Consider the following 16,281-nt stretch of genomic DNA (forward strand, 5'->3'; position numbering starts at 1 on the left):
GTAAATCGTCATAAATCAATGTAAAACATGATATTATCATCATATATGTTGCAAATATGTGGAAATTCAATACGATAAAGGACAAAGTTCATGTATGCATTTTACATACATCAATGATTTAATAATGATGATATAAAATGCACATATCAGTAGTCTTGTCCACCAATTCTAGCTTGTGATAACCCGTGATAGGAGCTTGGACTTTGAGACGTTGGTATGCCCTCTGGTGTCTGGCTAGCGAGGGAAGCCAGCGAGGGAGCACCCTTTAGCTCTAGCCGGCATGCTCAAAGTTTGTTGTTTTGTTGGTATTGGGTATCCGATGAACTTGTCACACAATACCAATAAGTGTAGGCCTCCAGTCTGCCACACTGTAGCTTCTGCGTCCCTTGTTAGTCGTTGCGATATGTCGACTCACCTTAAAAAAATACATATCCTTTTGGGATACACCATCCAAAAAAATTGGTTAGGATGTCCCATACTTTTTCTAGTGCAACTTGTAGTACAAATGAAACACATGTCAACTAGATTTCCATTGTTTTTGCAAAATACATTACAAACGCATATGCTCACAAATACATACATACACTCATCCTTATGAACACACGCACGCACACCCTATCTAAGAGCATCTTTGAGAGACTGAGTCCAAGAAACTGATCCGACGGATCTTGAGATTGGAAAACTCACCACAAAGGCCTCATTATAAATGAAAACGTCGCCTCTCACTGAAAGTTATTCCATATTCTTTATTTTAGAAAGTTCCATGAGGATTTGTATAGATAAGATCACAACACACGAAAGTGCAAGTGGCCGTATCAAACACGTAGAAGTAGCAAAAATTATTTATTCGTTGATGATTGCTATTAGCGATCGTATTTGAATACCAAATACACATCATGGACACATTGCCATCTCATTATTGTTTTCGCACATTACATGTGTTCAAGTGAATAAGACTTTTAAAAAAATGGAACTACATAAAGTTTAACCAAGTTTTTAGAATAAATGATTAACATGTATAATTGATGGCTGTGAAATACGCCACTTTTCTCACGTTTAAACTTTTAGCTAAGTCAAAAAAATTAACTAAATTTACCTCTCAACTTGCCACTAATGACTAATTAATGCAAAGATGTGCAATCTCTTCTATTTTTAGATGATGTGCAGGAGATCACGTTATAATGATAAATGGACCTGCAATTACTGAAGGAAATCACGTCAGAAGTATGACAAAGTTGACTACACTCGAAGAGGCGGTTCAAGGGACTTTAACGTTATTGAACACAACCCCCTTAAAAGTAAACTAGAAAGGTCCGGTAACAGCAAAAATAAAATAAACTAGCAAGTTTTGTAGACGTTTTCTTTACACCATTTTTACAGTGCTTCCCAAGGTTCGATTAAACCTAGATCTACTAGGAAAAAAACTTATCATACTAAAATCTGCCGGATCAAAGGTATCAACAACCAAATATTAACATTGTTAGACATATCATAAAATATATTTTTATATAATATATATCAGAGTTATTGATACTTTTTTTAAAGGTTGGTTAAACTTTACTTAGCTTGACTTTTTAAAAAATGCCTTATTCATTAAAACAGGGAAGTATAACTTGCAAGACTTATTTGACCACGGAAATAGGAGTAAAGAATCATGCCAAACTTAAATTTATAGTTTGGAAGTTATATAAAGATGTTTACATAATTGTATACTAAAACCCTCTATTAAGATATTTGTTGGATCATATACTTTAGACATCTCTATCATATATATCTATACATTGTGTATTTTATACAGTTATTAGAAATTAACTGACGAGACAAGAATGATACAAAATATAGTTTTAATCTAGCAAAATTAAAAAATATTTTTCAACTATTTTCCTTAATTATGACTATATTAACTTAGAGAATGCTCCAACTAACATTTAGCAAATTTCTATGTTGTCAATAGTGCTAAATAAGAAATAAAAATTGCAACCATTAAGACTATATGTGCTAATTACAAATATAAAAGTTTAACATAAATTATATTATTTTTAATTTGCCTCGGTTCTTAGTTTTGTTTGGACCCGTCTTGGCCACTGACTTTCAAAACTATCTCGTGTGCTGCTCCCTCCCACTAGGATTATACATCGACTTTGTCAAGCTCTGCATCAACGACTCCACCAAGTTTGATCCGATGTACGACAGCTTGCCAACAGATTTATCTACATTCAGCATGTTTCAGTGATATCATATGGGTTTTTAGATGTGTAGTTTGTTGGGGCATGTCTCAATGCTCCTTTTGTTATAGGTTTTTTTATGTAAAGAAAAAACCGATAGAAAAGAACAATTACATTGTTTTGTTACATTTTAATATTGAAGTCTTATTTTGGAATCAAGGATATTTATTTAAGACGCTCTCTTAGGGTTAATGGTTAATACATGTCCAGCTTCCTGGTTGCTGGAAAACTTTCGTTTTTTGCAAACAAACGGGCTGCATATGGGTTATTGTTTTGTGTTCTATGCCTATTTTTTTTTTACAATGTGTGTGTTCTATGCCTTGAAACTAAATTTGTTTGTCCATTTTAGTTTTTTTAAATGGAGGCAAAATCTTTGCCTCATCTCATTAATAATGAAAATCATGTAACAAGGGTTTGGCAACAAGCCGATAGTACCTAATCCTACTCTCGTGGCATAAAAAATGCCAGGTCTTTCTCCCTGGCAAACCCTAGAAGGGTTTCCTCTTGCTTAAATTTACAAAAACTGACCTCCGGCAAGGAGGAAACACTCTTAAAAAACTCTAGCATTCCGCTTGTTCCAAAGCTCCCAAGAGATGAGCGTGAGGGAGGATAAGGGTGCCTTGCCCTGAAGGTTGCCCGACACACTCCACCAGTCATGCACCATCGCTAGAAAGGCCAATCTTCGACCTTGAGCTCCGGCATCCCCAACCATCCACTAACCATTTCTCATACCCTCTTGGCATAGCATCACTTGAAGAGGGTGTGGGCTTCTGTTTTCGTCTCTCGCTTGCATAGCTGGCAAAGGCCACAGTTTGGCCACCCTCGACAATGCATGCTACCTGCAATCTGGACTCTATTTTCTATAGTATTGTGGTAAGCTATGATGGAACATTCTTTTGAAGTTTAAATGTCGTGTGTTCAAGAATTTTATGATGGAGAAATGAACCAAAGGAAAAAAACATCCTACATATTAGCCTGTATGTTTCTTTATTATGTTAGACACTCCTGATTAAATGTTCAGTAGTGTTATGGTTGAGATCAAAAATTGATCTGAATACCTTACCCTTTGGTTGCAGGAATGTTAGATAAAACAGTTCTAGTAACGATTTTTTGTCCATGCAATTTATCCCTTCCTCTTAGTCTAACCTATTTACCCCAGGCACTATCGGGTTTAACTATCAATACATGTTCAGCTTCATTGGGCAGTGCTAATATTTCCGAGACCGACAATTGTCCCGTGCACCATTCCATTGGCTATCATTGTATTTTAATGTATGTGACCAAACCGAAACACAATGTTTTTCAATGAAACTTGGTGTAACAGTGTGGTAAGAATCTCAAAGCCATGACCTCCCGTGCATGGGACGAACACATTTCTCTAATATTTCCTCCATGATGCGATTTGACTATTGTGGACTAAACAAAAAACCAAAATGTTCTTCTTCCTGGTTGCTGGAAATACATGTTCAGCTTCCTTGAGTAATAAACATATTTGAAAACAGGGGGGTTTGGAAGGGGATTTTTTTTGTGATCTGTGCCTTGAAACTAAATCTGTTCCTCCATTTTCAGTAGTACTCTGGTTAATACTCTGGAAATACCGGTTGGAATGTTTAACTGCTTGTGTGTGTTCAGGAGTGTTTGGGTAGAGAAATGAACCAAAAAAAAAATGCTCACATGCATGTTTGTTTCTTTGTAATGTTACAAATAAATTTTTGTCCTGATCTTTTCTGAAATCTGAGTTAGTTCGCTTAGATCACATCAACATCCGGGGCCAATGGTTGCATCTAATTAGCCAGCATCATCTCATGATTCTCATCTCGTCTTGGCATATAGGTAAAGCCGCATGCATCCATTGATGCATAGGCTAAGACCTTCCCCTTTTGAAAAAAAAAACGTGGCATACAGGATACATGTGATCTCACCGTTCAGATGCATCTAATTAGCCATGCACGTTCGTGGTCTGCAGTTGGGCAGTTTTCATGGTAGTTCGGGTACCATCATATGATCATAGGTCTGGACCGTGTGTCTATGTATGGTACTGCAGGATACTGCAGCTCCTGTATACATCAGGCGGTACGCTGGACCGTATCAATCCAGTAGTTGTGAGTCGTCAGCATCAGACATAATACCTCGCAGCAGTAGAGCATATCTGTTGGGGTTTCTCTTGTTTTATTATATCTTAACCAAAGAACAGAATGAGTCCATTGGACGTCTCCAGAAAAATGTCTTAAGATCAAGCTAATTGATGACGATGGAGACAACGATCTTTAGGAAACAAAGCAGGTTGGTCGTGTTTCCTCAAAACATAAAGGTGATACTCTGTAGTACTGAAGCTGAAGCCTTTTGTTTTGCTTTAGATTCTTCAGGCTCATGTATATTTTGTTGGACGATCCCTATTTAATCCACTTCATTTTTGTAGAATATATTCCATAAAGGGTATAAGTTACAGGAGCTGCCTATCCTGGTCCATATCACTTCTCTTTTACGTCAGTTTCAGTTAACAATTTGGGCAACAGAGACTACCCACCCGAAACCATCCTGAACGTAAAAAGACCCAAGGCAGTAACCAGCAGAATGCATGGAAGCCATACCAAAAAATACATTGCTTCCCCCTCTTGGTTACTTATACATCACATTCTTCAGTCCCACTTCAACCACTAGCCGTATACACAATTGAAAGCAACCAACAATCACCTCTACCAACAACGGCGAAAGAACTGAAAGAAGAGAGAGAAAAACGTAGAAAATGACTCCAACAAATATCATTTCGTTGCCCATATTCCTTTTTTTGATCCCTTCTTGCTCATCTTTACTACCCTCTGTTTCCGAGTCCCGGTGGCCTGCTCGTCGGCCTCTCTAGTGTCGGATATCGCGACGTCCACCCTGACTATGTGGTGATCCGAGGTCCCCTTGGAGGAGACGACGGTGTAGGATCCCGGCACGAACTTGTAGGGAGAGTTGGGAGATGCAAGTATGTAGTCCACCCTGGTGCCATACTTGCACGTCCCTTGCACGTCTGAGATTTCAGCGTAAGGTTCAGCATCAGTACAGAAGTAAACGGCAAATGTGACAGAGCGAAGATCCTGTTTATGCCAAATTGCTTGAGAAATGTGGCATGTCTCCTACCTTGCCCTTTGGCGACGACCACCACGGCCTCGCATTCCCCCGCGAAATCCTTGGCGTCGACGTACTGCTTCCCCTTGAGATACTTCATCACCTCCACCTTCGGCGTCGGCTTGCCGATCTCCTCGTAGTACTGCAGAGAAACCAGCGTCAGGATAGCGCACGAACTTCTTATGTTTTCGGACTTACAGAAGAAAAGAAAATGCAGTAGTTACCTTGACGATGTCTGCCCATCTTTCGGCGGAGTAGTCGGTGCCGTCGAGGGCGTTGAGGCCGCCGGCGAGGATGTGGGGACCGTCGACGGAGCGGAGCATGGCGTTGAGCTGCTTCATCCTCCAGCTCTCGTCCAGGTGGTCAAGGTGCGTGCAGTGGAAGTTCACCTCCCCTACCTTCGGCACCTCGATCGTGGCTCGCAGCACGTTCCTGCACGCACAGTTGCAGTCTCACGATCATGGACACAAGCCACATCAGGGTCATAATTTCGTTTCTTCATCACGGCAGTCATGGAGATAGCGATCGGAATTATACACGCTCTGCTATCAGATCGACCGGTACATGTCATCTTGGAGATTTTCGTCACTAACAGAACGGAACGGAACGGAACGCCCCTGCAATAACTATCTCCCGGTTCTGGTTCCCTTGCATTGCATGGCCGGGCCAGGAGTTGCTGTCCATCTGATCCGAACCAACCGTCGCCCCCCAGCGAGTTGTCTCGGCCAGAAAGGCCTTTCCCATCTATACTATACCTACAGTACAGGTACAGCACACCATACAGTAGTGTATGTGGCAATGTCGATCCCCATAGGCATTGCTTTCAACCTCCTTGATTTATAAATTATAATAGGGGTAATTAATTATCAGTCGATTAGGAATTAAGTTAATTTTCAACTAGGAGGCAATCATCAAATCTCAATTGCAAGGGTTTTTCGTTCTAGTTTCAACCCATGTTGTCATAAATCACGAAACAATCCAACGGTCCGAACCATTTTTCTTACCATCGCCCCTGGGTCGCCTCTCCTAGGCAGCTGTGGAACCCTAATCTCTACCAGTCGCCGCCCCTTCCCTCCCCTACCACCATGCTGCCGATCGGATGAAGTTGTCGTCGGGCTAGTGGCAGACGTTGGTGGCAAGGCCATGCACACGTATGGAGGCCTCTTTGGCATGACAACGACGATAGGATGACATGCATGCAACTCACACTCTCCTATGTATGGCTCGGCTCTTCTAGGCTATGACACGTAGGTTGGACCCCGACGAGGTATGAGGGGCGACAATGGATTTGTCAGTTGGCGTGTCCCATCCTGCTCTGGTGACGCGCTTTCCTCGGCATCCTTCTGCGTGCCCTAGCCGTCCTCAAGGCGGATCTAGGAGGTGAGGCTCCGATGTGGTTGGGACTGACGACGGTGGCGCCCGTGGGCGTCGTTACCTTGTTGATGGTGTCATCGTTGTAAGTATCCTGCCTCGTGCCTACATGTTCCGGGGGAAACCCTATATCTGGGTCCCTCGATCAAACGATAGCGACCCTTTTGTGTGTCGCACTCCCTCACGAGGCATCATTTTCGAACATGTGCTGGCTGTAAGTGTCTATGGTAGGGCGGTGTTGCATCTATCGCATCGGCGACGGCGAATCTCGTCGGGGGGTCTAGGCGCCGGACCCGTGATGATGGATATCTAGCATCGTGTCGGTGTCAATGGAGGACTGACAACTTTCGGAGTTTGTAACCTCCTAATAAGTATGATCTTGCATGGTATGAGGGAGCCATGTATTGAATTGAATTTCTGCATTATATCACACCACTAGAAGGTAGTAACCTATATTAGCATGTACGTGCTACTACCTATGTTACTCAACCTTACGACTAGTCGTCAATCGTAAAGCTACGCCAAGGATTACACGAGCCGGTTGTTTTGCCTGCCCTTGGATATTTGGATTGTGGACGACGCTGCGATGTGACAATGGAGCAGCTAGCTTCACCTAATCCATCCATGGTTTATGCACGCTCGTACTAGGAGTAGTAGTACTTCACTAAACTAAACAAGGGGTTAGTTACGCATCAAGAGTGTGCGTGCCCTACTTACTCGCTAAGCATCTTGCTGCTTGTCGGACGTGGTGTCTAGGTTGACTCGACCAGTACTGGCGGCAGGTAAAGCACGGCCGGTGCCTACTACAAGCACTTTGGGCTCAAAACACGGGTCAGCCGGAGTAAACAATTGTTGAAGCTCCTGGTTGGTTAGAGGAAGAAGAAGCTCAGGGGCCGGCTTCGTCTAGCTAGAACACATGCTTGAATTCCCATGTCTGGCATGGCAGGAGATTCTAGCTACGGATCGTACGAACGGAAATCAGACGAAGTTCGATTGTTTCCACGCGGTAAAAAACGAATTTCGTAAGAATGGATGCAATTATGCAGAATCTAACCCCACACATTTGCTCGCGCGCGCGTGCGATGGGCGGTAGTCTGGCCCCAACAATAATGCACGGGCGGAACAGGTCGACGGCGCACCGGCCGCCGTCGATGCCAAAACGAGCAGATGCTACGAGGAGAAAGGACACGGGCTACACGGTACGTCGACGGGCAGCTGTCCCGGTAACAGTCGCGGGAATGGCCATGGCCACGGCCACGAGCTCCGGTCGGGGCAGAGGACGTACGGCGCAGTAATTCTCCACTGTTGTTCCAGAGCGGGCGGACGCCCCAGCATGGAACATTCACTCGGATCACGACCCGACCTGACACTGCCCCTAGCCTAGAGATCGATCGATCGAGCTAGATGGAATGTAGTAGAAACAGGAAACTGACTGCGGGAAGAAGAAGAGGACCGGCGAGCGTACGTACCGGACGTCGGACTGGTCGGCGACGCGGAGCGCCTTCCAGCGCGTGATGGGCCAGCGGGAGAGCACGGCGTTGCCGTACTCGGGCGCCCAGCTCTCCGCGAACACGTACCGCATCCCCAGCGCGGCCGCCAGCTCCGACAGCGGCCGCATCCCGCGCTCCTCCTCGGCCCGCACGTTCTGCAGCCCGATGATGTCGGCCCCCGTCTCCCGCAGCACCTCCTCCACGCTCCGCCGCCTGCTCGCGTCCAGGCCCCCGGTCAACGACGGCTGCTGCTGCTTGTTGAGCGGCGGCTTCTTGGCGGCTCTCGGGCTGCTCGTGCCACCGAGCCGGCCGCTCCGGTCCAGGGAGATCTCGTTGTCCTGCACGTTGATCGACACCCGCGCCTTGCTCGGCGTCCGCGACAGCAGGCTCGCCTGCGCCTTCAGGATCCCCTTCGGCCGCGCCCGCGCGCCCGTGGCGCTGTTGCTCCGCCGCGCCGCCTCGCGCTCCCCTCCCGTAGCCGCTTCGGGGGCGGTGGCGGCCACGGCGGGCGCCATCGAGAACAGCGCCGCGTTGAACGTCGCCACGCGGATGGTCACCGCCTGCCTTCCCCCCTCGCCGTCGCCGACGCTGCCGCTGCGCGGGGTGCTGGCCTTGCCGCTGCCCATCCGGCGCACGCGCACGGTGACGCGCGCCTCGGTGCCAGCTGCACCTCCGCCCTGCCTTCGCCTGCGCGGGCGCGGGTGCAGCGCGCGGAACCCGGCGAGGACGCGGCGCAGCATGTGCCTCAGCGCGGCCACGAGCATTCCACGACGGCGCCTATCCTCGCCGTCGCCGGTCCAAGAAAGCTCGCTCGCGCGCCTTTTTCCTTTGCTTGCGTGCGCCCGCGCCCGGTGTCGTGTTGGCGAGAGCGGGCAAAAGCTTTGGCTTAGCGTAATATACTACTCCCCGGCCGCCGAGGCCAACGACACGGGAAGGCGAAGGCGACGGCGACGGCTTCGCTCTGCTTCGGCCCCGGACCCCGGAGGATTTTTGTACTGGTCGACCGTAGGCTAGGAGTAGCTAGCTTGGACACACGTCAAAACGGGTCGCGTAATCGTACGTGCTCACAAGCGAGATCGCAGCGTCGTCGTTTTCCTGTACATGTGAAGTATTGTACAGCCAGTGTACACCTACCCTCTTCTCCAAGGTATCTTCTTACTCTGCCCAATCGCACTGGAGTAGTGTCAGAGATATATGATATTTGGCACTTCCTCCAATTCAAATTACTCAACACAGATTTAATAAACCCGATAAACTTTAGGTAATATTTTGCATACAACAATGCTACACTTCCGGCCTATTTCTACGGAATCTTAGTTACGGGCAAACGCGTGAGGCAAAAGATTTGCTCCAGCCAAATTGCTCCACCTCATCACGTAATAATATCAATATCTCGTAAGAAACTTTGTGTAAATGCGGAAATTCAATTCGGCACATGGGAGCATATGCTCCTGCCACCAGAAAAATATTTTGAAATGTTCAAAAAATTCGAACAAAAAAATTCTCGCTTACGTATCAACATGTTACGTGCGCACATCAAGTCTTGCGAAAAACCGACATTTTTTGTGACTTGTGTGAAAAAGATAAACAAAACGTCTCGTACACAACTTTTTCTTACAGAAAAATTTGTCTTTTTTACAAATAACACTCAAAATTTCGGTTTTCTGTGAAACCACTTTGTGAACGTGTAGAATTTCAAGATGTATCCACTAAATTTTATGTTCAAAATTTTCAACATTTTAAAAGTGCATTTAAAATGAAGTTTAAAAACCGGGAGCATATGCTCCCGGGTGCCAAAACGCCACTCCCGTGTAAATGTAGCATTATTGTTTTGCATAATCTGCGATAAGTATTTTGAATCAGCGGAAATAGTATGCCGTTTCAAGAGAGGAGTGAACAATACCCCTTCGTCCTCTACATCCCACTCTCTGTGCCGGCCCGGGATACCCTCCTCCTCGTCGGCCCATCACCACACCCTGCCGACCCCTTTTTCTGCCTTTTACTTGGGGAGGCCCTGAATAATTTGGATCTTGTGGTGGTGGGAGTTCATGGCCGACTTCCCTAGCCGCCCTTGGCGTGGCGAATGACGGGCGAGTCTAGTGTGAGCGGTAGCAGGCTTTGCGTTGCATCTCCGTCCCATACAATAGATCGCCCCCCCCCCCCTCTTATGCCTCCTTCGGCGACTCGTGGATACGTCAAAACGTTTGGCACTCGTCATCGTTGACGGCTAGCTATTTGATGGGTACATCTTAGCATGTTTGGATGCAACACGTTTGATCAGATCAAATTTGTGTTATCGTGTCTCATCGCCTTTGTCGTGAAGATCTTGCTCCCCCAGCTGAGGGGATGGTGGCGGCATGGCCTTTGCCTCCACCTCACATTCCCGGTCCAAGGGAGGAAACCGTTTCGAGGAAGGAGCGGATAGTAACCCTTCGTCCTTTACGCCCCTCTCTCTGAGATGACACAAGGAAACCGCCTCACCCCCTCGAACCACATCATCGTGCTCCCATGGTTGTCAGGTCCATGCGTACCTGAGGCAACCTCCGCTACGACTACCATATGATGATTTTTTTGGTGGTTGTGTTTAAAGATATCGACAATGCCTAGAGCAAAGTCCATGTCGAAACTGTGCACGTGGCGACTATGAGTTGGATGATTGATATTTTTTCTATGTTCTTTTTCTTTTTTTTCCTTTTTTTGGTTGTGCTTGGCAATATATTTCCCCACTATCTCTTGACAATGCTTGCATGTGAGGGTCATCCACCGTATTACTCAAACATCGTGCTCTTTCAAGTAGGACGCGGACAAGTACCAATCGATCGAGTTAAAGAAATAAGATCATGAAGTTTATCCAATTCACATTGCTCTTCTAGGAGTACTTAGGAACAATGACACGGTGTCTTGTATACTACAAGTAGTATGACGCACCACATGGGACACGTCATCCACTCATCCCGGAAGAAGAAGCAGAGGAGGCCTACGTACAGTTTCAGGGGAGCCGATGGACAGCGGTGGCGGCCCCCGCTGCCGGCTCTTTCCGGCGACTCCATCCAACCACCTCCACGGGCCGGGAAATCAATGTCAACTCACAACCCAATCCACCTTTCTCTGCTCACGAGCGAGGCGTTTGCAGTGTACATGATAAACGAATCAAAACCTGTACGTATGTATTGTGCTGTTGTTGATTCGGCTAGGTCGACGAGGACGTACGAACGTATCAGTAATCTAAGTGATCCGTGTGGTGAAGCGGTTAGCGATGTGACGTCGATGACGGCTAGAACGAAGGTAGTGGTGGTTGATGTCATGACGTACATGAGAGGATTAGTTAAGTATAGCTGATTTCTGCATTTGTATACTTCTGCTCACAGCCTCTCTGTCTAAGCGTGGAACATCCATGGCATCTCTAACCGATCTCTTGTAATTTTATTCCTATATGGCGGAAAATTAAATTGGGCTCCCGGATGCGTATACTCCACCCAAAAAAAAAACATACTCCATGTTAAAAATTCGTGTCAAAAAACATACTCCATGCGGAGTATTTCTGATTGTCAAAAAATTCTCACAAAAAAATTCGTGTTTACATCTCGATAATCTATGAGCATTCATACAGTTTCACGAAAAACCGATATTTTTTTGTGGTCGGTAAAAAAGATAAAACATGTCTCATAAAAAACCTTATATCATGGAAAGACTTTATGCGCACATAGAATTTGAAGATGTTCATATAAATTTTTTGTTTGAAATTTTTGACATTTCAAAATATATCAAAGATGCATCTCAAAATAAAGGAAGCATATGCATCCAAGAGCCAAAACATCACTTCCATGTATGGTTCCTTATACTTTTAACTTCATGTTATATATTTTTTAACTTCATGTTATATTTGGTCCACTAAAAGGTGGTTCCTATACAATCCACTATAGTTAACTCGCTAAAAATACGTGCATACAAATCAATAGCAGTCCATAACATAGTCATACATATCAATAGCATATAGTCTCATAGTGCATATGAATCTGTAGCATGGATCAAAATTAAAGAAAATCAATAGCATAGATCATATAGTGCTCTATCTTCTCCACTTGATCAAACCTAGCCGGCACTGAAACACATACCAAGAATGTGCCACCTATTTAAGAGTGAAGCTAGTGATGTAGTTTCTCCACTTGTGTTGGACTTGTTAAAACGCTCATAAATTTGTTGCCAAAATTCAATGGACAGTTGCTTTCCACTCCGAGAGTACAATGCCTCTTCAAGAAGAACTTGATCATTCCATGCGAAATACAATGCATTATCCTCATCCTTTCTGCATTTGAGCGCGCTCTCTCTCTTTCTATCTCTCCTTGCACTTCTTCGCGGAACTATGAATAAATTGTGAACACACCGGCACATATCTCCTACCTCGTTAATAAGAAGAATAGGGGCTAACGAATATCATATTGGCATGGATGCGTCCTTGGGATGAGAAGGGGAGGGTGATGCCACAGCCGGCTCCAACGCTCCTACGATGGCGAGAGCTAGCATGGAGACATGCTCCATCTACATGGACACGCCTAACTCAACGACGACAGATCGAACGGCAGCAACCCTAGCATCTGCGACAGGTCGGCCGGGGGCGACGAGGCTGCAAGATGGTTGGGAGTCGACGGAGGGGGTCGGTTGGAGTTTTCAGTAACAAAACTGACATTGTGGCTCAATTCCGGCGATGCCAGCCTCCGACAAGCGAGTTGGAATGGGGCAGGATGGCGGTCGAGGCTGCGGGGTATCGGCGGAGGCTAATGGGGGTCCCCAGAGGCAATGCCGCCGACTTGGGATGCGGGTGGGGGATATTGTGGACGGGGGTTGGGTTGCCGAGTTCTTCATTTCTTTTCTGGAAAAGCCATGGCCGGCGGGAAAGATTGTTGGGGGGGGGGGGGGGTTTCTTGAGAGGAGGCGAGTGAGTATACTTAGGTGTCAGGTAAGTGCGATTCAAACGAGTAAAACAAAAACAAAAATTAATGGATCAGCTACAGATATATATACCTTTACTCAAGTGGAATTCTCCCGTGTTTAGGGTTGACCACTTTGACCTCACCTCACCTGCCCCCGGTTTCAGTTGGAAGCAGCCGCGGCATGCTTCTTGTCTGCTCGCGAGCAACTTTGCATGGGCCGTAGGTGTAACCGCGTCGTGAGCCGCCCCCGATCTTTCCCGGAGGAAAAGTATCCTGCATTCCCGGTTAGCTTTGTGCCGTTGCAAATGCAGGCCCAGCCTCGTTGTCACGCACTGATCCAATCCTGGACTATCAAGTCATACACTACAACGCTGTCTTGCTTGCTTGCTTGAAGTGAAATCTTCCGAAATTTCCAAAAGAACACACCAGGCCATACAAGCATCAACCGCGAGCCTCGCGAAGGGAGACGGAAATACTGCAAAACACCTACATCACTTTCTAAAGGAAAGCGTGTAGACGACACGGCTTTGTCTCCTTCGCAGACACATTCAGAATCAAAATAAGCCCATCTCGAGTGCTCCTTCCAATCATGGCGCCATGAGCTAAGCCTTCCTTTCGCAGGATGCAGCTTCCACCACGCCACCGCAAAAGCGAAATCTACTGCACTGCTGCTAGTAGTAGTAGTAGCAGGTAGGTCTGAACGACACGAGACCTGATCGAACGCATGATCGATGTCGATCGATTCGACCAGGAAAAGCTCGTTCACGGGCGAGATCGGAGAGGGAAAAGCGGGAGAGCATCGAGCGATCGTCATGGCGATATGATGCATGGCTGCGTGTGCGGACACGGGGAAGAAGACAGGGCAGGATAGGGATCGGACGATATGAGGCGATCGGGCACGTGAAGAAGCACCTAAAAGCACAGCAATTTGCTCGCGCGTCGCGCCCTGCCCGGGCATGGTGCCCCCACCGCCGGACCGCCGACGCCGGCGTCGCAGAAGATCGCACCAGCGGCAACCACCGCTCGATCGGCCGGGGCCGCCGGCGCACGTAATCGTTCAGATGTTGAACTGTGTGTGCTCGTGGAGTTTCTGACTCCCTGCTTCAATTATCGATGTGGATTTGGTCTGTCGTGTCAGAGATTCAGAGGATAGTTCTGAACATGGCAGCTAGTGAGGAGAGCCTTCCTGTGTGCTATGATTGCCCTGGTGATCGGCTCTTCGATCTTGGACGTCGTACGTCGCAGCAGCACGATTCAGAGTCCAGGGTGCTTTTTTGGCTAACAAGCAGCTAGTATCATTCATTTGCGCGCCCATCTGAATCGTGCCATAATAATTTCGGAATCATATAGTAGTATAGTACTAGCAGCTCATCACTACTACACGGTAGGGATTTAGGGGCACTTTGCTTGCGGGGCACTTTTCAAAGTGCCCCTAAATACCCCCTTTTAGAGGCACTTTGACCAAAATGCCTCTAATGCTCTACCTATTGGGGCAGTTTCAGAAAGTGCCCCAATTGGTATACACCTATTGGGGTAGTTTGAAGAAGTGCCCCAATTACTATACACCTATTGGGGCAGTTTCAGAAAGTGCCTCAATTGGTATACACCTATTGGGGCAGTTTGGAGAAGTGCCCCAATTACTATACACCTATTGGGGCAGTTTCAGAAAGTGCCCCAATTGATATACACCTATTGGGGCAGTTTGGAGAAGTGCCCCAATTACTATACACCTATTGGGGCAGTTTCAGAAAGTCTCCGATTGATATACTACCTATTAGGCGAGTTTGGAGAAGTGCCCCTGCCCCAATTGCTATATACTACCTATTCGGGGCGGCCCTAGGACGCGGTCGACCGCGACTTTCCTTTTTCGTCCTACCGATGTTGCCCTCCGCGCGCAGGCAAAAATAAGTTGCGCCCAACGAGTTTCGAACTCGGGACCTTCGGAGCAGGGGCCCAAGAGAACTGCGCTGCTAGCCAACTTCGCTTCAACTGTTCTTGGTAGTACATTAGACACATATCATATTTAGTATATAACTAACACGGTGCCAGACTGAAAATCGACAATTCGTTGTGCGTACAGTCAACAACCAGCGAAACGAAGTAGATATAACAAGTGAATCGTTTGTTCATTAATCCGGTTTTTATACTAGGATTCTCGAAAGGTAAATTTAATACGTGCAAAATTTTGAATTCTTTTCAAGGGTAAATTTAATACGTGCAAAATTTATCAATCCCTCTGCCCGTAATTTATCAACGGTAAATATGAAAAGTTATTGATCCGAAAAGTTAATTTCATTTAGAATATTTTGGGAACATTTTTATCTCACAATTTATGAACCTATCGCCCCATTGTTTATCATCGCTAAATTTAATAAGTTATCGACACGAAAAGCCAATTTTATTTAAAATATTTTTGGGAATATTATTAGCTCACAATTTATAAACCCTATGTTCGTTATTTAGCAATGGTAAACGTGAGAGTTATCAACCCAAAAAGCTAATTTTATTAAAAGTATTTTATAAATATTTTAGCTCACAATTTAACAACCCATATGCCCATTATTTAGAGACCCTCCTCTTTTATCCGGGCTTGGGACCGGCTACCGAGAAAATGGTAGGCGGAGTTAACCCCCAAAACCCAAATAAAAAAAATTCAGAAATATAGTTTGCATAATAGATACTGCGACATATATAGTCAAACAAGCGGTCAGGGTAGCAAAATGACATAAACACACAATGGACACACACAAATTGTAGACTAAAACAATTATATCATATGATAAAGATTATATCATATGATATCAACTGAAACTTCAATACCACCACGGCCGTCCTGGTTGAAAAGAACGAGAACAACAATCCCGGATTCAAAGTTATACTCCTTAGCAAACTCCGAGCAGCGGGAATCGAACTTCGGTCTTCCATCGGTAGTAGTGTAGTATGCACCACGAGGGCGGTAGCCATAGTCATCAACAAAAAAACATGCCTCGCCGCTTTCAGAGATATTTAAGGACCTAACAACTTCCTTCGGTATACGCTGAATAATAAAAATTAAATTATATATGGGAAGGATATAAAGGATAACTAAGATTACATAAAGAAAAGGAGAATTATACCAGTCCATTAACCCTAAAACATAGCCGAGTTGGT

The 16,281-nt window shown here is 45.8% G+C and overlaps 1 protein-coding gene across 1 annotated transcript; it reads right to left on the reverse strand.

Moving 5' to 3' along the window:
• Window positions 1-4,788: 4,788 nt before the first annotated feature.
• LOC124672866 lies at window positions 4,789-8,964 on the reverse strand. The gene is made up of 4 exons (XM_047209026.1): window positions 8,180-8,964; window positions 5,564-5,771; window positions 5,352-5,481; window positions 4,789-5,241 (listed from the first exon to the last, which is right to left on the reverse strand). The coding sequence occupies exons 1-4, from the start codon at window positions 8,962-8,964 to the stop codon at window positions 4,988-4,990; spliced, it is 1,377 nt and encodes a 458-aa protein (XP_047064982.1). The 3' UTR covers window positions 4,789-4,987.
• Between the last annotated feature and the right edge of the window lie 7,317 nt (window positions 8,965-16,281).

This window comes from Lolium rigidum, chromosome 7 (genome assembly GCF_022539505.1).
Source record: "Lolium rigidum isolate FL_2022 chromosome 7, APGP_CSIRO_Lrig_0.1, whole genome shotgun sequence".
Taxonomy (NCBI): domain Eukaryota; kingdom Viridiplantae; phylum Streptophyta; class Magnoliopsida; order Poales; family Poaceae; genus Lolium; species Lolium rigidum.